This window comes from Triticum urartu, chromosome 2, assembly GCF_003073215.2.
Source record: "Triticum urartu cultivar G1812 chromosome 2, Tu2.1, whole genome shotgun sequence".
Classification (NCBI taxonomy): Eukaryota; Viridiplantae; Streptophyta; class Magnoliopsida; order Poales; family Poaceae; genus Triticum; species Triticum urartu.
Window position 1 is genome coordinate 571419665 of NC_053023.1, and position 24497 is coordinate 571444161.

At 45.4% G+C, this 24497-nt stretch overlaps 1 protein-coding gene and 1 long non-coding RNA gene across 2 annotated transcripts; both read right to left on the reverse strand.

Moving 5' to 3' along the window:
• Nucleotides 1–17850: 17850 nt before the first annotated feature.
• LOC125533666 lies at nt 17851–20158 on the reverse strand. Its single transcript, XR_007294326.1, has 4 exons — nt 19789–20158; nt 19428–19645; nt 19199–19276; nt 17851–18665 (listed from the first exon to the last, which is right to left on the reverse strand). It is a non-coding gene; the product is annotated as an uncharacterized LOC125533666 (long non-coding RNA).
• Nucleotides 20159–21053: 895 nt separating this feature from the next.
• LOC125533667 (protein NRT1/ PTR FAMILY 4.6-like) lies at nt 21054–24292 on the reverse strand. Its single transcript, XM_048697040.1, has 5 exons — nt 24071–24292; nt 23719–23936; nt 22396–22836; nt 22173–22297; nt 21054–22064 (listed from the first exon to the last, which is right to left on the reverse strand). The coding sequence occupies exons 1-5, from the start codon at nt 24156–24158 to the stop codon at nt 21257–21259; spliced, it is 1680 nt and encodes a 559-aa protein (XP_048552997.1). The 5' UTR covers nt 24159–24292; the 3' UTR covers nt 21054–21256.
• Nucleotides 24293–24497: the final 205 nt, after the last annotated feature.

Below are 24497 nucleotides of genomic sequence, written 5' to 3' on the forward strand. Positions count from 1 at the left end.
TCAGCTATGCCGTTGGAGTTGATGGACTCACTTTATCTTCCAAGCCTTCCGCTGTTATCGTATTAGATGGCCTTAAGCCATATTATTGTATTAAGTTCTCTCTTGAGACTTTCGATGTAATAAGTGTGTGATTGCTACTCTGTTATAAATCCTTCGAGTACTGTGTGTGTCAGCATTACCGATCCAGGGATGACACTGAAGCACAGAGACTTGACCATCTGAGGTCGGGTCGCTACAGGAAGAGGCTTAGTCAACGGGTCTGCAACATTCAGATCCGTATGTATCTTGCAAATTTCTATGTCTCCCACCTGGACTAGATCCCTGATGGAATTGAAGCGTCTCTTGATGTGCTTGGTTCTCTTGTGAAATCTAGATTCCTTCGCTAAGGCAATTGCTCCAGTATTGTCACAAAATATTTTCATTGGACCCGATGCACTAGGTATGACACCTAGATCGGATATGAACTCCTTCATCCAGACTCCTTCATTTGCCGCTTCCGAAGCAGCTATGTACTCCGCTTCACATGTAGATCCCGCCACGATGCTTTGTTTAGAACTGCACCAACTGACAGGTCCACCGTTCAACGTAAACACGTATCCGGTTTGCGATTTAGAATCGTCCGAATCAGTGTCAAAGCTTGCATCAACGTAACCATTTATGATGAGCTCTTTGTCACCTCCATAAACAAGAAACATATCCTTAGTCCATTTCAGGTATTTCAGGATGTTCTTGACCGCTGTCCAGTGATCCACTCCTGGATTACTTTGGTACCTCCCTGCTAGACTTATAGCAAGGCACACATCAGGTCTGGTACACAGCATTGCATACATGATAGATCCTATGGCTGAAGCATAGGGAACATCTTTCATTTTCTCTCTATCTTCTGCAGTGGTCGGGCACTGAGTCTTACTCAACTTCACACCTTGTAACACATGCAAGAACCCTTTTCTTTGCTTGATCCATTTTGAACTTCTTCAAAACTTTGTCAAGGTATGTGCTTTGTGAAAGTCCAATTAAGCGTCTTGTTCTATCTCTATAGATCTTAATGCCCAATATATAAGCAGCTTCACCGAGGTCTTTCATTGAAAAACTCTTATTCAAGTATCCCTTTATGCTATCCAGAAATTCTATATCATTTCCAATCAGCAATATGTCATCCACATATAATATCAGAAATGCTACAGAGCCCCCACTCACTTTCTTGTAAATACAGACTTCTCCAAAAGTTTGTATAAAACCAAATGCTTTGATCACACTATCAAAGCGTTTGTTCCAACTCCGAGAGGCTTGCACCAGTCCATAAATGGATCGCTGGAGCTTGCACACTTTGTTAGCTCCCTTTGGATCGACAAAACCTTCCGGTTGCATCATATACAACTCTCCTTCCAGAAATCCATTCAAGAATGCAGTTTTGACATCCATCTGCCATATTTCATAATCATAAAACGCGGCAATTGCTAACATGATTCGAACAGACTTAAGCATCGCTACGGGTGAGAATGTCTCATCGTAGTCAATCCCTTGAACTTGTCGAAAACCTTTCGCAAAAAGTCGAGCTTTGTAGACAGTAACATTACCGTCAGCGTCAGTCTTCTTCTTGAAGATCCATTTATTCTCAATTGCTTGCCGATCAACGGGCAAGTCAACCAAAGTCCACACTTTGTTCTCATACATGGATCCCAACTTAGATTTCATGGCTTCAAGCCATTTTGCGGAATCTGGGCTCACCATTGCTTCTTCATAGTTCGTAGGTTCATCATGATCTAGTAGCATGACTTCAAGAACAAGATTACCGTACCACTCTGGTGCGGATCTTACTCTGGTTGATCTACGAGGATCAGTAGCAACTTGATCTGAAGTTCCATGATCATCATCATTAACTTCCTCACTAGTTGGTGTAGGTGTCACAGAAACCAATTTCTATTATGTACTACTTTCCAATAAGGGAGCAGGTACAATTACCTCATCAAGTTATACTTTCCTCTCACTTCTTTCGAGAGAAACTCCTTCTCTAGAAAGGATCCATTCTTGGCAACGAATGTCTTGCCTTCGGATATGTGATAGAAGGTGTACCCAACAGTCTCCTTTGGGTATCCTACGAAGACACAATTCTCCGATTTGGGTTTGAGCTTATCAGGTTGAAGCTTTTTCGCATAAGCATTGTAGCCCCAAACTTTCAGAAACGACAACTTTGGTTTCTTGCCAAACCATAGTTCATAAGGCATCGTCTCGACGGATTTCGATGGTGCCCTATTTAACGTGAATGCGGCCGTCTCTAAAGCATAACCCCGATAGCAGTAAATCTGTAAGAGACATCATAGATCGCACCATATCTAGTAAAGTACGATTACGACGTTCGGACACACCATTACGCTGTGGTGTTCCGGGTGGCGTGAGTTGCAAACTATTTTGCATTGTTTCAAATGTAGGCCAAACTCGTAACTCAAATATTCTCCTCCATGATCAGATCGTAGAAACTTTATTTTCTTGTTATGATGATTTTCAACTTCACTCTGAAATTCTTTGAATTTTTCAAATGTTTCAGACTTATGCTTCATCAAGTAGATATACCCATATCTGCTTAAATCATCTGTGAATGTGAGAAAATAACGATATCCACCATGAGCCTCAACATTCATCGGACCACATACATCTGTATGTATGATTTCCAATAAATCTGTTGCTCTCTCCATAGTTCTGGAGAATGGCGTTTTAGTCATCTTGCCCATGAGGCACGGCTCGCAAGTACCAAGTGATTCATAATCAAGTGGTTCCAAAAGTCCATCGGTATGGAGTTTCTTCATGCACTTTATACTAATATGACCTAAACGGCAGTGCCACAAATAAGTTGCACTATCATTATCAACTCTGCATCTTTTGGCTTCAACATTATGAATATGTGTATCACTACTATCGAGATTCATCAAAAATAGACCACTCTTCGAGGGTGCATGACCATAAAAGATATTACTCATATAAATAGAACAACCATTATTCTCTGATTTAAATGAATAACCGTCTCGCATCAAACAAGATCCAGATATAATGTTCATGCTCAATGCTGGCACCAAATAACAATTATTTAGGTCTAATACTAATCCCGAAGGTAGATGTAGAGGTAGCGTGCCGACCGCGGTCACATCGACTTTGGAACCGTTTCCCACACGCATCGTCACCTCGTCCTTTGCTAGTGTTCACTTAATTTGTAGCCCTTGTTTCGAGTTGCAAATATTAGCAACAAAACCAATATCAAATACCCAGGTGCTACTGCAAGCTCTAGTAAGGTACACATCAATAACATGTATATCACATATACCTTGTTCACCTTGCCATCCTTCTTATCCGCCAAATACTTGGGGCAGTTCCACTTCCAGTGACCAGTCTGCTTGCAGTAGAAGCACTCAGTTTTAGGCTTAGGTCCATACTTGGGTTTCTTCTCATGAGTAGCAACTTGCTTGTTGTTCTTCTTGAAGTTCCCCTTCTTCTTCCCTTTACCCTTTTTCTTGAAACTAGTGGTCTTGTTGACCATCAACACTTGATGCTCCTTCTTGATTTCTACCTCCGCAGCCTTTAGCATTGCGAAGAGCTCGGGAATTGTCTTATTCATCCCTTGCATATTATAGTTCATCATGAAGCTCTTGTAGCTTGGTGGCAGTGATTGAAGAACTCTGTCAATGACACTATAAACCAGAAGATTAACTCCCAGCTGAGTCAAGTGATTATGGTACCCAGACATTATGAGTATATGTTCACTGACAGAACTATTCTCCTCCATCTTGCAGCTGTAGAACTTATTGGAGACTTCATATCTCTCAATCCAGGAATTTGCTTGAAATATTAACTTCAACTCCTGGAACATCTCATATGCTCCATGACGTTCAAAACGTCGTTGAAGTCCCGGTTCTAAGCCGTAAAGCATGGCACACTGAACTATTGAGTAGTCATCAGCTTTGCTCTGCCAGACGTTCTTAGCGTCGTTAGTTGCATCAGCAGTAGGCCTGGCACCCAGCGGTGTTTCCAGGATGTAATTCTTCTGTGCAGCAACGAGGATAATCCTCAAGTTACGGACCCAGACCGTGTAATTGCTACCATCATCTTTCAACTTTGCTTTCTCAAGGAACGCATTAAAATTCAACGGAACAACAGCACAGGCCATCTATCTACAATCAAACATAGACAAGCAAGATACTATCAGGTACTAAGTTCATGATAAATTTAAGTTCAATTAATCATATTACTTAAGAACTCCCACTTAGAAAGACATCCCTCTAATCCTCTAGGTGATCACGTGATCCAAATCAACTAAACCATAACCGATCATCACATGAAATGGAGTAGCTTTCAATGGTGAACATCACTATGTTGATCATATATACTATGTGATTCACGCTCGACCTTTCGGTCTCAATGTTCCGAGGCCATATCTGCATATGCTAGGCTCGTCAAGTTTAACCTGAGTATTCTGCGTGTGCAAAACTAGCTTGCACCCGTTGTAGATGAACGTAGAGCTTATCACACCCGATCATCACATGGTGTCTGGGCACAACAAACTTTGGCAATGGTGCATACTCAGGGAGAACACTTTTATCTTAAAATTTAGTGAGCGATCATCTTATAATGCTACCGTCAATCAAAGCAAGATAAGATGCATAAAAGATAAATATCACATGCAATCAATATAAGTGATATGATATGGCCATCATCATCTTGTGCTTGTGATCTCCATCTCCGAAGCACCGTCATGATCACCATCGTCACCGGCGCGACACCTTGATCTTCATCGTAGCATCATTGTCGTCTCGCCAATCTTATGCTTCCACGACTATCGCTACCGCTTAGTGATAAAGTAAAGCATTACAGGGCGATTGCATTGCATACAATAAAGCGACAACCATATGGCTCCTGCCAGTTGCCGATAACTCGGTTACAAAACATGATCATCTCATACAATAAAATTTAGCATCATGTCTTGACCTTAACACATCACAACATGCCCTGCAAAAACAAGTTAGACGTCCTCTACTTTGTTGTTGCAAGTTTTACGTGGCTACTACGGGCTTAGCAAGAACCGTTCTTACCTACGCATCAAAACCACAACGATAGTTTGTCAAGTTGCTGTTGTTTTAACCTTCGCAAGGACCGGGCGTAGCCACACTCGGTTCAACTAAAGTTGGAGAAACTGTCACCCGCCAACCACCTATGTGCAAAGCACGTCGGTAGAACCAGTCTCACGTAAGCGTACGCGTAATGTCGGTCCGGGCCGCTTCATCCAACAATACCGTCGAACCAAAGTATGACATGCTGGTAAGTAGTATGACTTATATCGCCCACAACTCACTTGTGTTCTACTCGTGCATATAACATCAACGCATAAAACCTGGCTCGGATGCCACTATTGGGGAACGTAGTAATTTCAAAAAAAATCCTACGCACACGCAACATCACGGTGATGCATAGCAACGAGAGGGGAGAGTGTTGTCCACGTACCCTCGTAGACCGAAAGCGGAAGCGTTAGCACAATGCGGATGATGTAGTCGTACGTCTTCACGATCCGACCGATCAAGTATCGAACTTACGGCACCTCCGAGTTCAGCACACGTTTAGCCCGATGACGGCCCTCGAACTCCGATCCAGCCGAGTGTTGAGGGAGAGTTTCGTCAGCACGACGGCGTGGTGACGATGTTGATGTTCTACCGACGTAGGGCTTCGCCTAAGCACTGCTACAGTAATATCGAGGTGGACTATGGTGGAGGGGGGCACCGCACACGGCTAAAAGATCAAACGATCAATTGTTGTGTCTCTAGGGTGCCCCCTGCCCCCGTATATAAAGGAGCAAGGGGGGTGGGGCCGGCCATAGGAGGAGGCGCGTAGGAGGAGTCCTACTCCTACTGGGAGTAGGACTCCCCTCCTTTTTCCTAGTTGGATTAGGACTTGGGGGGAAGGAGTGGAGGAGAAGGAAGGAAGGGGGGCGCCGCCCCCCTCTCCTTGTCCTATTCGGACAAGGGGGGAGGGGCGCGTGGCCAGCCCTTGCCTCCTCTCCTCTCTTCCACCTAGGCCTAGTAAGGCCCATTTGATTCAAGGGGGGTTCCGGTAACCTCCCGGTACTCCGGTAAAATCACTATTTCACCCGGAACACTTCCGATATTCAAACATAGGCTTCCAATATATCAATCTTCATGTATTGACCATTTTGAGACTCCTCGTCATGTCCGTGATCACATCCGGTACTCCGAAAAACCTTCGGTACATTGAAACATATAAACTCATAATATAACTGTCATCGTAACATTAAGCGTGCGGACCCTACGGGTTCGAGAACTATGTAGACATGACCGAGACACATCTCCGGTAAATAACCAATAGCGGAACCTAGATGCTCATATTGGCTCCTACATATTCTACGAAGATCTTTATCGGTCAGACCGCATAACAACATACGTTCTTCCCTTTGTCATCGGTATGTTACTTGCTGAAGATTCGATCGTCGGTATCTCAATACCTAGTTCAATCTCGTTACCGGCAAGTCTCTTTACTCGTTCCGTAATACATCATCCCGCAACTAACTCATTAGTTGCAATGCTTGCAAGGCTTAAGTGATGTGCATTACCGAGAGGGCCCAGATATACCTCTCCGACAATCGGAGTGGCAAATCCTAATCTCGAAATACGCCAACCCAACAAGTACCTTCGGAGACACCTATAGAGCACCTTTATAATCACCCAGTTACGTTGTGACGTTTGGTAGAACACAAAGTTTTCCTCCGGTAAACGGGAGTTGCATCATCTCATAGTCATAGGAACATGTATAAGTCATGAAGAAAGCAATAGCAACATACTAAACGATCGTGTGCTAAGCTAATGGAATTGGTCATGTCAATCACATCATTCTCCTAATGATGTGATCCCATTAATCAAATGACAACCCTTGTAAATGGCTAGGAAACTTAACCATCTTTGATCAACGAGCTAGTCAAGTAGAGGCATACTAGTGACACTCTGTTTGTCTATGTATTCACACATGTATTATGTTTCCGATTAATACAATTCTAGCATGAATAATAAACATTTATCATGATATAAGGAAATAAATAATAACTTTATTATTGCCTCTAGGGCATATTTCCTTCAGGTCTTCCGCCGGTTTAGTCACCTTGGCCTTCTTAGACTTAGCTTGGCCACTAAGTGAAAGATTATAGGACTGTCAATATAAAGAGACGATTTAAAAAACACGGAAGACAAAGGATTTTTCCTTACCCAGGGGCAGTCTTAAAGGCCCAAAACTGGGTTTGAGATGAGTCGCCATAAGAGCGAGATACCTCCTGCAAAGATAAAGCAAAGTAAGTAATACAAGGAAGGATATCCATTAACAGAAAGTCGAAGACAAAGAAATAAACCTCATTCTAGCGTTTTTGGGGAGTTTGTTGAAGAATAGCAGCCGGTTCGTCTTCGGTCCGGGCTTGACGGCGGCTCTCATGTTGCTGCTTTTTTCAAAAGAAAGTGAGGATCCAGATAAGCCAAAGGGTGTGAAAACCTTACTTTCCGGGTTACGACTCGAAGTTTCTGTCTTGGCAAATGGGCTGAGTCGGAGGAAATAGTTACCTCTTCTTCTACGGCCTGACTGGCCCCAGTATCATCCTGGTAATGATCAAGGTTAGTAAGATTATTAAAAAATTAGCCAAGGGAGTCAAGGGCTACCTCCGACTCAGAAGAATCGTCAAGCTTCATCCAGTCTTCAGCAGTTCTCTTCTTCTTCTTCCTCTGGGTCATTTTCTTAGCGTTTATAGCGGCGGCTCTTGCTTTTTTGGCAGCTTCATGGTCATATTTAACTTTCCAGAAATCAGATCTGGCCTGCAGACAGGTAAAAACAAGATAAAAGGTCAGACAAGTATTAAACAATATGGCTGGGAAAAATACAAAGGAGGGAGATCAGAGTGTCCTTACTTCTGGCACCGGGTTAAGCTTGCAGAAGGGGTTTAACCCGACGATACTGCAGTCTTCGTATTTTCCGTTCACCAGAAGGGTTGACATTGAAACAATATCTTCTTCCGTTAGTTGAACGGAGTTGTGATGAAGAGAGTCATCCGGGCCTCCACCATACTCGTACATCAGTTTTGACCGACGGCTTAGAGGGATGACCCGCCATGAGATCCAGCAGCGGGTTAGATCAACTCCAGTTAACCCGTTCCCTAACAAAGCATTAATCCTTTCAATGGATGGTATCAGCTTCTTGCGTTCAGCAGCAGTGAGCTTGTCAGGGAGCGCGAACTTGGAGTCAAGACGTTCGGGGCGATAACCCGGCAGTGGCTGCTCGTTTGCCGGTGAAATGTCTTGACAGTAGAACCAAGTCTGATTCCAGTCTTTTGGATGACTTGGCAAGACTATGAGGGGGAAGAGAGCGCTCTGCCGACGCTGAATTGAGATGCCTCCAAGATCCAAGCTAAGACCATTGGTGCACTCGTTCTACCGGTTCAGATAAAAATATTCTCTAAACAGCTCCACGGTCGGCTCTTCTTGAAGATACACTTCACAGAGCACTTGGAAGTTACAGATGTTAGAAATGGAATTGGGCCCGATATCTTGAGGGTGGAGTTTGAAAAAGTGGAGGACCTCTCTGAAGAACTTTGAGCCGGGCGGTGAGAAGCCACAGTTCATATGGTCAGTAAAAACAATCACTTCGCCGGCCCTTGGATTGGGCCGTTCTTCGTCCGGGTTAGGGGCACGGTAAGACATGACGTCTTTTCCTGGCAAATATCCTATGGTGAAGAACTCCTTCAAATGTTCCTCAGTTACGGTTGAGGGAACCCAGTTACAGATGGTTGGTGCTTTGGACGGCATGATGTTCAAAAACAAACTGAAAGGAAAGACAACATGCCGGTTCAATTCAATGGTAAAATTAATAGTTCAATAACGATAATACAGGGAAGTAATGGCGTCTTAGTTAAGGGCTAATGTCATATAAGGAAAAGTAGGCCGGCATAGTAAGCCGCCATAACTACAGATATTTGAGAAAAGAAAATTCAGCTAAGTGTTGAGACAAACAAGTTTCCTAACTACTTGGTATTATTCCAGGTCAAATGGCTATTCAAAATGGGAAAAATTCTAGACCTAAAAAGTTTAGCGCAGATGAGTCTGTGGGTTCTAATGAGATCTTTGAACCAGAGAAAGGGATCTATGGGCATCAAGAGTAGACACAAAAACACTACCGCACAAGCATATATATATCTTTTTGGATCAAGAAGAGGCCTGCGATGAAAGAACTACGAAGAACTGCGATGAACCATGAAGAACACAAAGAAATCTGAAAACCCTAATGCGGATCTGAGAAGTGAAAAGGAGAACACTTACAACCACGGATCTTCTACGAAGGTCGTCGCCGTTCTCTGGACCGATTCGGGTTGATGCAGCGTCCAAGGTCGACGGAGACGGAGGAGAAGCGTGACGGCGGTAAGGCTCGAGCAAATCCTACTCTCCGATATATATAATCCAACAAGACTCAAAACATTTTTCTAGACTCAACAACGCCAGCGATTCGATCAAGCAGGGGGCTCCTAAGTCAGAGAAGGCTCTGATTACCAACTTGTCACCCCCACGATGCGGCTATATCTCCCACGTGTCGGAGCACGACTTAGAGGCATAACCGCATTGTAGGCATGTCGCGAGAGGGGTAATCTTTACACATCCCATGTACTGAATAAGAAAGGGATAAGGAGTTGGCTTACAATCGCCACTTCACACAATACATAAATATAGCATTACATCAACCAGATACAATCAAGGTCCGACTATGGAACCAAAATAAAAGAAGACTACCCCTAATGCAACACAACGAACAAGATCTTCATCGAGCTCCTCCTTGAGCTCGGTTGCGTCACCTGCACGATATCATCGGCACCTGCAAACTGGTTTTGGAAATAATCTGTGAGTCACGAGGACTCAGCAATCTCACACCCGCGAGATCAAGACTATTTAAGCTTATGGGTAGGAAAAGGTAGTGAGGTGGAGCTGCAGCAAGCACTAGCATATATGGTGGCTAACTTACGCAAATGAGAGCGAGAAGAGAAGCAAAGCACAGTCGTGAACTAGAAGTGATCAAGAAGTGATCCTGAAACTACTTACGTTCAAGCATAACTCCAACACCGTGTTCACTTCCCGGACCCCGCCGAGAAGAGACCATCACGGCTACACACGCGGTTGATGCATTTTAATTAAGTTAAGTGTCAAGTTTTCTACAACCGGACATTAACAAATTCCCATCTGCCCATAACGCGGGCACGGCTTTCGAAAGTTCAAAACCCTGCAGGGGTGTCCCAACTTAGCCCATCACAAGCTCTCACGGTCAACGAAGGATATTCCTTCTCCCAGGAAGACCCGATCAGACTTGGAATCCCGGTTACAAGACATTTCGACAATGGTAAAACAAGACCAGCAAGACCGCCCGATGCGCCGACATCCTGATAGGAGCTGCACATATCTCGTTCTCAGGGCAACACCGATGAACACTACGTACAGCTAAAACCAGCCCTCAAGTTTCCCCGAGGTGGCCCGCAAGTGGCTCTCTTCGGACCAACACTTAGACAAGCACTGGCCCGGGGGGGTTAAAATAAAGATGACCCTTGAGTCTGCAGAACCCAAGGGAAGGTGGTAGGTTGTTAGTGCAAATGGTAAAACCAAGGTTGGGCATTGCTGGAGGAGTTTATTCAAAGGCGAACTGTCAAGGGGTTCCCATAATAGCCCAACCGCGTAAGGAACGCAAAATCCGGGAACATAACACCGATATGACGGAAACTAGGGCGGCAAGAGTGGAACAAAACACCAGGCATAAGGCCGAGCCTTCCACCCTTTACCAAGTATATAGATGCATTAATTAAATAAGAGATATTGTGATATCCCAACAAAATATCCATGTTCCAACATGGAACAAGCTCCAATCTTCACCTGCAACTAACAACGCTATAAGAGGGGCTGAGCAAAGCGGTAACATAGCCAAACAAGGTTTGCTAGGACAAGGTGGGTTAGAGGCTTGACATGGCAATATGGGAGGCATGATAAGCAAGTGGTAGGTATCGCAGCATAGGCAAGAGCGAGCAACTAGCAAGCAAAGATAGAAGTGATTTCGAGGGTATGGTCATCCTTGCCTGAGATCCCGCAAGGAAGAAGAACGAGTCCACGAAGAAGACACACAGATGTAGTCGAACGGATCCTCACCAACGCGACGTTATCGAAACTAACCCGAAGAAGCAACATCGGAAAGAAGCACACAACATAGTAAACAACCAACACATGAACATGGCATGATGCACAATCAGCGGTATGTGATGCATATGCATGATTTGGAAAGGAATGATTGAACCTGGCCTCAACTTGGAAATCCAAGAGTGCCACTGGAAAGATCAGGTCGTGATTTATTTAGTTCTCTCTCGTTTAGGTACCCATCAATATTAAATGTTGATTAGCATGGCAAGAGATGAATCATAAAGAAACTATCTATCTAGGCAAGTTTAAATGAGGCCGGAACAGCAAAACAACAAGTCCGGAAACTCCTCATGTGCATATATTAGATTTGGTACTGTTCTGCCCTAAATCATATTTTATAGTTGTTAAACATGCAAATAGATGCCACCATGTTAAACTATGCATTTTTCTACCTCATTTACATATAAAGTTTATTAAATTTGGAGCTACGGTTATTTAGTTATGAATTAAATCATTTTAACATGGCAATTGAGCAAATTAATGCAAACAGCAAGTTAAACATCTCAAACATGCATGAAAATTGGATATTATTAAACTAGACAAAATTCTAGACATTTTACATATAAAGTTTGTTTTAATCCGATGCACGGTTAATGAGTTATTATATGCATGAACTCTAGGGACTTTTCTGTAAAACTGGCAGCCTCTGGAAAAAAGACAAAATCACCAGAGCCTAAAAAAGACTCTAGGCTGAATCTGGCCGGCCCAAAGTGCATAGGGGGGTTCTCACCCAGTGGGCCTGGCCCAGATCGGGAGGGAGGGTGCAGGAGGGGCGCTGGGCCCTGGCGACTCGAGAAGCAGGGCGTGGTCAACGCGCTAGCGCAACAGGGGTTCGAGACGCTCGTCCTCCTCTGAATCTGCTTTGATGCAAAGGACGCCGGCGATGCAGGAGGCTGCAGCAGCGGGACTGGTGGCAGCTTGAGGGACTCCGGTGAGGAGGGCGGCGACCTGGAGGCGCGTTCAACGCGAGGCGAGGTGCTCGACCTGGAGACCGACGACGCCGCAGACTTGGCGCTCGCTGGAGATCAACGAAGGCTCGGCGCGTCCTGTCGCCAGAAACAGAGGAAGCTAACGGGTCGGCGTGGTTCGCCGGGAAGGCGCAAGCGGCAGTCACGGTGGCGCTGAGGACTCCGGCGGCGGGGAACTTGAGGCAGCAGCGGGACTCGAGGAGCTTGGCGAGGGGCCGAGGCAGAGGATGCCGCAGTCGCGCGGGTGGAAGCAGGCTCCGGCGGCTTACGCAAGGCGGCGGGGTGGGGCTTGCTCCGGCGAGAACGAGGTGGAGGCGGGGTCGAGCGATGCTCGGGACTGCTGCTGCTCGAGGACACGACGTCCATGGCGTTGGCTGCTTCCTGCTTGAACGGAGTGAGAAAGACAGAGAATTGAGACGAGGGAAAAGCACGGGAGAAAAGGAAGGAACAAGGCAACGGAGCTGGCCTGGTCACCGCGGTGGTCGGCGGGCGTGCTGGTGGCCTCGATCCCGACGAGATCGAGCGTGGATGTGGCTGGAATTCGAGGCGAGGCAGGGATTGATGGATTTGGAAGTTTCGGTGGTTGCTGGTTGGTGCGAAGAGGATCCCGAGGGGGGTTTGGTGGAGAGGCTGCGGCGGAGGGATGGGATGGATGGGACAAGGTCCCTAGAATTTAGGGTTAGGGGCTATATATAGCATGTAGGTGAAAAGAGAGGGGTCTGGATCATCGGATCGAAATCCGACGGACGAGAATAAGGCCCTGTTTGGTTCAGTTTTTATCGACGGATTCCGCTGCCGCGCAGCAGAATCTGAACCAAAGGGCGAACCCAGCAGAATCCGATTCCAGAAATCCGCTGCCAAAATCTGAACCAAAAGCGGAAGCAGCCCAGGACGTGCTTTCCAAAATCTGATTCCGTTGCGGGGCAAAATCTGAAAAAGTTGTAATAGCTGGTTTGCCAAATGACCTACATCTTTTTCACATCAGATTTTCCACAGCTGTTTTTCCACAGCAGATTTTCCACAGCTGCTTTTAGAAATCCACAGCCGAACCAAACAGGGCCTTAATATGCTAAAGAGTCCAATAAATAAAACGATGATATTTTGTAGATGTTTGGGGATGTTCCGGACCCAACGGTGACAACTGTCCGGGTCGGGTCCGGGGAAGTTTCGGACACGCACGCGAGGGGTCGGTTGGAACTTGTGGGCTGTGCAGAAGGGCTCGAGCTGAGAGAAGAGAAGAGAGAGAGGCCCAACGACTGTTTCCGGAGACCGAAAACATCTGACGTTAGACCGGCTATACCGCCGCTATAGTTATCTGTTAGGGCATCAAATGGACTCCGAACGCGATGAAATTTGATAGGCGGTCTACCTACACTAAAATAAGACCGCACGCCAACTTTCATCCCATTCCAAGAATATTTTTCAGCCACTAATAAAATAATATTTCAGACGTGCCGCAGGCGCGTGCAAGTGTGGATGGGCTTAGAACGGACAATGGAAATAACGGGCAGACCGGGACGGATGCAGGTTTTGAAAACATGATGATGCAATGCACATGATGACATGCCAAGATGCACCATGTAAGCGAACGACACGGCAACGACAACGAATAACTGGAAGACACCTGGCGCATCGATCTCGGGGCGTCACAAGGGGCGTCACAATTATGGCCCGCCCAGGAGGGGCCGGGTCAGCCCCAATGGCGGGTTACACAAGAAGCCCAGTAAACATTAAGATGATAGTTTATCAAATCTTATAGAAGGCCCAAAGGCCTAGAGGCGGCTTAAGGCCCAATATTGCAAACCGCCGTATGTAAGGAAAGACTTGTAAAGAAAGGCATGTAAAGGAAGTCACCGAGCCGGACACGATTATGAGCCGGCCGGGACTCTGTAGGCCACCAGGCGTCAACCCGTGTATATAAGGGGACGACCCGGTGGCGGCTTAGGGCAAGAAACAAGAGATCGATAACCAAGCCGGCGAGTTAAGCCTCTTGGTGATCGAAACCCCAGCAATACCAACACAACTAGACGTAGGCTTTTGCCTTCATCGTAAGGGGCCGAACTAGTATAAAAACCTCTCGTGTCCTTTGTCCCGATTAACCCCTTTAAGCTTCCTAGTTGCGATGGCCCTACGACTAAGTCCTTTCGCTAGGACATCTGTCGCGAAAATTCCACGACAGGTCCAAAAAATCTCCAAAAAGTTTCGATGTGTTTCGACTCCGTTTGGTATTGATTTCCTGCGATGTAAAAGACATGCAGAAAACAGCAACTGGCACTTGACACTATGTCAATAGGTTAGTACCAAAAAAATATAAAATGACTATTAAATGATTATAAAACAAACAAGATTGATAATATAACAGCATGGAACATTAAAAAATTATAGATACGTTGGAGACATATCACCCCGCGGTGAGGCCCCCGGCCTCTCCCTCTTTCCTCGTCCCTGTCGTCGCGGTCACTCTCCGCATGCGCACGCACTCACAGCCGCGGCCTCCTCCCCACGCCGCGCCTGGACCGGCGCCCCGCTCATGCCCCCTACCGTCCTGGCCAACCACTGCGCTCGCCGTTGCCGTGCCTAACCCGCTCGCAGCCTCGCAGGCCCCGCCTACTGCGACCATCTGCTGCTTGCTTCGACGCGGCCTCACGCGGCCCCGCTGCTCGCCCGAAGGAAATATGCCCTAGAGGCAATAATAAAGTTATTATTTATTTCCTTATATCATGATAAATGTTTATTATTCATGCTAGAATTGTATTAACCGGAAACATAATACATGTGTGAATACATAGACAAACAGAGTGTCACTAGTATGCCTCTACTTGACTAGCTCGTTAATCAAAGATGGTTATGTTTCCTAACCATGGACAAAGAGTTGTTATTTGATTAACGGGATCACATCATTAGTTGAATGATCTGATTGACATGACCCATTCCATTAGCTTAGCACCCGATCGTTTAGTATGTTGCTATTGCTTTCTTCATGACTTATACATGTTCCTATGACTATGAGATTATGCAACTCCCGTTTGCCAGAGGAACACTTTGTGTGCTACCAAACGTCACAACGTAACTGGGTATTATAAAGGAGCTCTACAGGTGTCTCCAAAGGTACATGTTGGGTTGGCGTATTTCGAGATTAGGATTTGTCACTCCGATTGTCGGAGAGGTATCTCTGGGCCCTCTCGGTAATGCACATCACATAAGCCTTGCAAGCATTGCAACTAATGATTTAGTTGCGGGATGATGTATTACAGAACGAGTAAAGAGACTTGCGGTAACGAGATTGAACTAGGTATTGGATACGGACGATCGAATCTCGCAATAACAAACCGATGACAAATAACAACTATTTATTCGGTCCTGACCGATAAAAACTTCATAGAAAAGGAGCCAATAGAGCACCTGCCGCATGGGTATGAATCGAGACTGCTCGTCAGTCACAATTGTCTCGAACCGGAGTTCCCGCACGCCTAAGGTACGACGACAGTAGATATGAGATGCATTGATGACCTAGAAGTTTGTTCGATCCGATTGATCACGACATGACGAGATCTCAAAATGGTCGAGACATAAAGATTGATATATTGGAAGCCTATAAGTTTGGATATCGGAAGTGTTCCGGGTGAAATCGGGATTTTACCGGAGTACCGGGAGGTTACCGGAACCCCCCGGGAGGTATATGGGCCTTAGTGGGCCTTAGTGGAAGAGAGGAGAGGTGGCCAGAGATGGGCCGCGCGCCCCTCCCCCTTGGTCCGAATTGGACAAGGAGAGGGGGCCGGCCCCCCTTCCTCCTCTCTCTCCTCTTTCCCCCCCTCCGCGAATCCTATTCCAACTAGGAAAAGGGGGAGTCCTACTCCCAGAGGGAGTAGGACTCCTCCTGGCGCGCCTCTCCTGGCCGGCCGGCCCCCCTCCCTTGAACCTTTATATACGGAGGCAGGGGCACCCCTAGAGACACAAGTTGATCCACGTGATCATATTCTTAGCCGTGTGCGGTGCCCCCTTCCACCATAGTCCTCGATAATATTGTAGCGGTGCTTAGGCGAAGCCCTGCGACGGTAGTACATCAAGATCGTCACCACGCCGTCATGCTGACGGAACTCTTCCCCGACACTTTGCTTGATCAGAGTCCGGGGATCGTCATCGAGCTGAACGTGTGCTAGAACTCGGAGGTGCCGTAGTTTCGGTGCTTGATCGGTCGGGCCGTGGAGACGTACGACTACATCAACCAAGTTAACGCTTCCGTTGTCGATCTACAAGGGTACGTAGATCACACTCCCCCTCTCGTTGCTATGCATCACCATGATCTTGCGTATGCGTAGGAATTTTTTTGAAATTGCTACGAAACCCAACAGCCCGCCGCCCCGCACGGCCACCTGCTGCTCGCCTGCAGCTTGCCCCTGCGCGCCCCGTTCCGCCTGCTACTGCCAGGCACCGCCGCTCGCCTCTGTCGCTCACTGCCGACTACCCATGCTGCACGTTGCTGCTACTCGGCTTCGCCTGCACCGCTGCGTTCCCCGCTGCTGCTGCTGCCCACACGCCGCCGCACGCGGCGCCGCCTGCATCCGCCTTACCGCCGGCCGCCACGGCCACCACCACTTCCCCCTGGCCGGTGCCTCGCCGCGCCCCGGCGGCCTTCGTCCGCCGCGCCCCCTCGCTAGTCCCGTTCGAGCGGACGCCAGACGACCGGCGCCCGTTGCGCCCGACCCACTTTGGCCTATGGACCACCGACAGCGGGGCCCGCCCCCTGTGACTATGACGAATGGGGCCCACGCCCCTTAGAACAGAAAAAAGAAATTTAAAAAAATAATAAGAATATTAATTAATTAGTTAATTAAAGAATTAATTAACCAAATTAATTTTGTTTAATTAACCTAATCATTTAACTAAACTAATTAAACATGTTTAGTTAGTATTAGACAATGACAGTGGGACCCACACGTCAGCTTGACTAAGTCAACGGTCAATGTTGACCGCTAATGTCATACTGACGTCATGCTGATGCAGTAACCAAATTTTTGAATTAAATTAATTCTATTAATTTCAAAAATGATTAAATTAATATAAAATAATCCGTAGCTCGGATGAAAATACTTTGTACATGAAAGTTGCTCAGAACGACGGGACGAATCTGAATACGCAGTCCGTTTGTCAGCCACACGTCCCTAGCATAGCGAACATGCAACTTTCCCCCTCCAGTCCGTTTGTCAGAAAACGTGAAACACCGGGAATACTTTCCCGGATATTTCCACCCTTTTGCAGTATCACCTACTGTCGCGTTAGGGCACACCTATCACTGCTCATTGTCATGTCATGCATCATCATGCATATGTTTGCATTATATTTATTGTTTCTTCTCCCTCTTCTCTCGTTAGACACTGAGACCGACGCCGCTGCTACCCAGTACAACTACGGTGTTGACGATCCCTCCTTCTCGGCTGAGCTTCCAGGCAAGCCCCCTCCCCCTTGATCAACCCGATATCGCCTATTCCTTCTCTCTACTGCTTGCATTAGAGTAGTGTAGCATGTTACTGCTTTCAGTTAATCCTATTCTGCTACATAGCCTGTCATTGTTGCTACAGTTGTTACCCTTACCTGCAATCATAAATGCTTAGTATAGGATGGTAGTATTTCATCAGTGGCCCTACGCTCTTGTCCGTCTACCATGCTATATTACTGGGCCGTGATCACTCGAGAGGTGATCACGGGTATATACTATACTATTACATACTTATGTTGATGATTCGGAGATGGGGGCTGAAGGGGCAGGTGGTTCCACCCAGGTAGTGGTGGGTCTGGGTTCCCGGCAACCCCCTGATGGTTACATTTTGGCGGAGCGATAGGGCAGGTTGCGACCAACTAGGAGACAGGTGGGCCTGGTCCCTAATCGGCGTCCACGATTACTTCTAAATAACACGCTTAACGAGATCTTGGTATTTGATCTAACACATTCCCTGAAAATTGTGATGGCACATTGTGTTTTAAGACAGCAATATGAAGCACAACCTGCAGTATTCGAGTTAGAGGACTTCCTTCTGGTACTTGGTTGCGGTAGAAAGGGAGACCAGCAGCAACTATGAGCAATCCGAGCAGAATTAGGATGGCACACACCCCAAGTCCGATATCCCACCCTTTGTAATTTTCAAGCCATACTATGAGAATCGGCCCTACAAAACCTCCAAAGGAGATTCCGAAGGTATACCAATTAAAGAAGCTAGACTGTTGACAGGACTCGGAGGGATCTTCGTGGTCAAATTGGTCAGCTCCGAGGGATGGCAAGCAAGCACGCATAGAACCATCACCAAGTGCGCTCATATACAAGGCTGTGTACAGTAAAGGTAGCATTCCAGCCATGGACCTCTTTGCAGTTGTTTACCTCTGCTTCACTGTTGCAAGGTGGTGGGTGGAGCGAGGGAAGGTAGGCTTGCAGTGCTAGCAATCCGTATCCCTGCAAAAATGCATGTTTGATTACACTACAATGGCACAATTGCCTATAGAAGGTGCAAAAATACTGCTGTCAGCCAGCACTCCACAAATGCATGTTTGATTATACTACAATTGCGCAATTGCCTATGGAAGGTGCAAAAATACCTGTCAACTAGCAAGAACTTGGTGTTAAAATCTAAGCCTGTTTGAAATCCTTATGAAGGAATTTCAGAAGCTAAGAAAACAATTGTGTAGCATAATGAATACTACATTTTTTACATGTCAACATCGTAAACTGTATCAACGTAAGGCTTGATAGGATACAACAAACAAGAAGATGCTAATACTAGCATTTTACACTAAAAGGTATCCCTTCATATCCACATCAAGTGGATTTATGTAAAGGATATGCCAGAGTAGGTATTATATGTTTGTTAGGACATGAGCTGTATTAAACCACCACAAATTGTAAGGTAGCTCTCAGTTTTAGCATTTGCTCCATATGTAACAGGCGAATAGCTGTTTGAGTTAGATATACTGAGAGTCAATTCTCACCCTTACACCATATGATTTTGTACACCCATACATCTCAACTTTGGGAAATTACTTCTTCACTGCAGATAACGCTTCTCCCTGATTTTGGTCAGACCACATCACAATGGCGAGAAATATAAGAAAATAAATTTTATGAGAAAAGATGCAAGAATAAAAGAACAGTTCCGTTGGATCGTGTTAGAAAATCAGAAATCATGTAGGTAACCGAACAGACTAAAACGCACATTACCAGAAACATAAACGGACCAAAGAGGAGCATAGTTCTAGAGCGAGTAATGTTGGAGTCCGAGAGGAAAGCTCCTATCAGTGCAAAGCCAGATGTGGCACCAATAAAATTAGTGGCTGTAGTTGCAGAGCCTGAGACCCCCATGTGCATTGTTCTGTGGAGGTAAGTGACCAGATTCAGCAGGTTTGGGACAATAACCACGTTGGTTACCACAGTCAGAACTGCAAGGGGGGATCATACAAAATGCTTCAATGTTTTGAACTCGGAACAGAAGCTTCAAAATGGCAGCAGTGAGATAGTGCATATGCCCAGCCCACGCATATGCAAATATGTCTGCAGAAGGATTTGGTGCATAATGACTTACCATACAAAAACCACGCTGCTCTGACTCCGCCATGCACCTCTTTATTGATGGCTTTTCCCCTCCAATCCACGAAGCCCCCAGGTGCCATGGTGCTTCCTCTTCCTTCGGATTACTGCCTGTGGCATCCCTAAGTAATAGATAGGGGTACAAATTAGCAGATGTGGATGCTCATATTCAAAGGAGTCACAACATCGACAGGAAGAATCATTGATTCTTGCCATTTGTTGGTACCTCCTACTGACTTGGATTTGGACATTATAAAAGACATTCACTAATGCCAAAGCAGAAAAAAAAGATTAGGGACATGTAAGATGAGATTCTAGAATTCCACAAGTACAAACATGCAGATATGGATATCAGTGTGTCATCATCATGAAAGTGACATTTTGCAAGTCCTTTTGATAAGCTAATTTCCTTCAAAGTAGAGCACCCTAACTTGTGAACTGGAAAGCTCACTTCTGAAAGCAACATGATAACCAAGTATATAAAAATTCAGAAGTACAACAAAATAATTATCAACCAGTGCTCAACACACTAGTCCATAGGACAATCAAAATAGCATACTCCTTCTGTTTGCAAATAAAAGGCGTAATATGACTGCCCAAGATTGAACTTTGCCTGTAAATTTCTTTTACTCTATTTTGTAGGCAGTTACAAAATCAGAATCATAAGAAAGTGCTCTTGATTATGAATCCTATCAATAGTGTAACATAACCCATACAACCCATACAGTATTACATTATTAGTTAATTTGTTCAGGAGCTTGAACTTGGAGAGTCAAACTAATGCCGCGCAGAGCGGCAACTGCCCCCGGACCTGTGCTGTAGGCTGTAGCCAGTTTGGTTACTGCAGTGTCAGGTGCCAGTCAAAGCTGTGCTCGGTTACTCAGTGAGCAGTGGACTAGTGGTGCCGCCACCCGAGAGGTGTCCCAAGGCTGTGGGGAGGAGCAACAGCGCCCCTAGGTGCCACATATGCTGTGTGCCCCTGCCTCAACTCCAAAGCCTGAAGTGATGATTCAGTTTTCCAAAGGAAACTGATGATCCCAGTTTAATCATTGGACTCAGCTAAGTAGATGAATTTATGGGAGTAAAGCAAAGCTACCGTGTAATGTATACGACTAATACATAGTGAAGGTGAATGATATACACACCTTCTACAGGAGTAATAACCAATGCTGAAAAATAACCGAAGACCATAACTCACTGTTCGGAGAAGTAAGATATTTGCCCTTGGATATTATTTTGACATGAACAATCCACGTTAGGTAGTGTTATGCAGAAAGCCATTTATTTTGACAATTTCACAAATGGAGTATCAAGGATGAACCCAACCAATCAGCACAGCACATCAGAGCAGAACACCGGTTACAGGCTTCTACACTGCTTTGCAAACTTAACTGATCGATGTCATGGTGAATCAGACATGTTACATTTTTACTTAAGTAAAAAAACAACGGGTATGTAGTATTTCAAGGTGAATCCTGATCAACCGATGTCTCAACGATGCGTGGATTGTGCTGGTACACATACTTCTTGGCCCAGTACAGGTAGTTGCATAAGCCAAGCAATCCCACAACAGCCACAACCCAGTAGAACAGGTCAAGACGGCTGTTGTTCAAGCTTGTACCCTCGAGCCAGCCTCCCTGGTGCCCATGCCTTGTGGCCTTGTTCACAATTTCCACCAGCGTTGTGGCCAGCAAGGACGCGAGCCCCAGAGCACACCAGAACAACGCTGTGGCAATAGACTTCATGCCGCGTGGTGCCTCGCTGTTGAAGAACTCAAGGAGCCCGGTGAATGATGTCACATCTGCCACACCAAGAAGGAAGAACTGAGGTGCAAGCCAGAAGAGGGACATCTGCACCACAGCTTCCTTTCTCTTCTTCTCAACAATTGCTGCAATGATTGACGCAAGTAGCATGGTGACGAAGCCTATACCAATGCGTTGCAAATGAGTGACACCACCGACATAGCCTGTGCGTCTACGCAAGAATGGCACAAGGAACTGGTCATAGACAGCAAGCATTAGCATCTGGAATATGATAGGGATGATAAAGAGTGTCGCGGGGGAAACATGGATCTTGCCCAGCCTTGTGTTCGTCATGGTGCCTTGCTGCACAGTGAATGTGAAGAGGATAACGTTCGATATATATCCGATCATGGAGCTGACGAAGAGAGGAAGCACACGGATGATAATCTTTGTCTCCTCCACCTTTCTCAGACTGCAAACTGACCAGGCTCCACTTTGGCCACGGTTGATGCAAGCTTTGTCGAGTAATCTGCCAAGATGCATGAACAGTCTATAATCTCGTACACTACTCTCTATGCCAACTTGATAAGTAGTACACACAAAAGTCAGAAAAGGGTATTATTTCACTGAATCTTACTTCAGACTATTTGTTGGAGCGAGTGCATCAACAGAACATGCCCTTGTCCCAGTGCAGCTTTCCTGCGCTTCCTCCAGTTTTTCAGGAAGTTCAAGTTTCCTGTTCCTGAATGCAACCACAAGAACCTGGGAGAGGCAAAATTGTAGTTAAGTAATGTTTCTAACACATTTCCTGAGAATTGGGATGGCATATTATGTTGTAAGCCAGGAATACAAAGCACTACCTGCAGTATTCGAGTTAGAGGACTTCCTTGTGGTACTTGGTTGCGGTAGAAGGGGAAACCGGCAGCAACTATGAGCAATCCTAGCAGAATTAGGATGGCACACACCCCAAGTCCGATATCCCACCCTTTGTAGTTCTCGAGCCACACTATGAGAATCAGCCCTACAAAACCTCCAAAGGAGATTCCGAAGGTATACCAGTTAAAGAAGCTGGACTGTTGGCGGGACTCAGAGGGATCTTCATGGTCAAATTGGTCTGCTCCGAGGGATGGCAAGCAAACACGGATAAAACCATCACCAAATGCAGTCATATACAAGGCTGTGTACAATAAGGTAGCATTCCATCCATGGACCACTTCACAACTGTTTAGCTCTGCTTCAATGTTGCAAGCTGGTGGACGGAGTGAAGGAAGGTAGGCTTGCAGTGCGAGCAATCCGTAACCCTGCACAAATTCATGTTTGATTATAACACAATAGCATTATATATATAATTTCCTATAGAAGGTGCATAAAAAGCTGTCAGCCAGTGACATTTGACTCGTGGACATCTGTATAATGAAATTTTAGAGGCTGAGAAAAATATCTTGCATAATTATATTTTTTTTTACAAGTAAACATCATGAAGGGTGTTAATGCAGGGCTTTATAGGATAGGACAAAAATGAAGATGGCGTAGTAGCCTTTTACACCAAAAGGCATCCCTAAATATGTCATATTCACATTAAGTGGATCTAATGGTCGAGGATATGCTAGAGTTAGTATTATTTGTCAGGAATTGAGCTGTACTAAAGCATGTTAAATTATAAGGCAGTTCTCAAGAACTGAGCATCACCCAGCTAACTATCAGCTTGTGTGCTCGGTCAGCCCACCCAGGTTCGAGGCCTGGTCTCCCAGCGGTGCCTCACGGTTGTTGTTCTAAATATAAACACCACAGGTGCTAGTTCCTGTTGGTTGATTTTTTCTATTATTATATAAGGCAGTTCTAGGTTTTAGCATTTTCTCCATATGCTAGAGAAGCATCGCTGTTTTAGTAATATATTTAGTTATTTACAGTCCATTCTCACCTCACCCCTTCCAATTCTTGTTATTTACAGTCCATACATTGAAGCAGATGCTTCTCTAGCATATGGAGAAAATACTAAAACCTAGATGCTAGAGAAACTATTTGATAAAGCCCAATAGGTATTATTAACACTCTCTAATCTCTATCATGGGCACAATTCTTGTTACAAAAAGAAAGATAACATGTAAGTAACAAAATAATAATTGGATCATAAGGAAAATCAGAAATTGTGCAGATGACTGAACAGAGGAAGATCATATTACCAGAAACATAAATGGACCAAAGAGGAGCATTGTTCTAAAGCGAGTAATGTAGGAGTCGGAGAGGAAAGCTGCTATCATTGCAAACCCGGATGTGGCACCAAAAAAATTAGTGGTTGTAGTTGCAGAGGCCGAGACCCCCATATGCATTGTTCCATGAAGATAAGTAACCAGATTCAGCAGGTTTGGGATAATAACCACGTTGGTTACCACAGTCAGAACTGCAAGGGAGATTGCAAAAAAAAGTTCAATGTTTTGAACTCAGAACAGAAGCTTGAAAATAGAAACAATGAGATATTGCATGCCCACACATATATAGATGTCTGCATACTAGATTCGGTGTATAGTAAATTACCGTACAAGAACCATGCTGCTCTGACTCCACCATGCACCTCTTTCCTGATGGCGTTTCCCCTCCAATCCACGAAACCTACAAGTGCCATGGTGCTTCTTATTCCTCCTAATCACTTCCTGTCTGCCTGCCCGTAGCATCCCTGACCATAAGCGGGGTATAAATAAGCAGGCGATATCCATATTCAAAGGAGTGACAGCATCAACAGAATTAATCAAAGATTCTTAAATATTTAATGTCATTGTTACCAACTATTAACACAAATTTGACTTCCATTTTACCAACTATCAATACTATTTGACTCCCATTGTTTATAATTCCTACTAACTCAAAATTTGGGCATTACAAAAGACATTGAGCAATGATGAAGTAGAAAAAAGATTAGGTGCATGTACAATGAGACTATTGAAGTCAATAAGTACCAACAACT

What these genes read in the sequence shown, in the direction of transcription:
- LOC125533667 (XM_048697040.1), bottom strand. Translation starts at nt 24,158, where the DNA reads ATGGCACTTGTAGGTTTCGTGGATTGGAGGGGAAACGCCATCAGGAAA. An exon ending in AGCAGCATGGTTCTTGTACG is followed by an intron (nt 23,937 to 24,070) that starts GTAATTTACTAT and finishes TCTCCCTTGCAG; the next exon opens with TTCTGACTGTGGTAACCAAC. An exon ending in GCTCCAACAAATAGTCTGAA is followed by an intron (nt 22,065 to 22,172) that starts GTAAGATTCAGT and finishes GCATCTTGGCAG; the next exon opens with ATTACTCGACAAAGCTTGCA.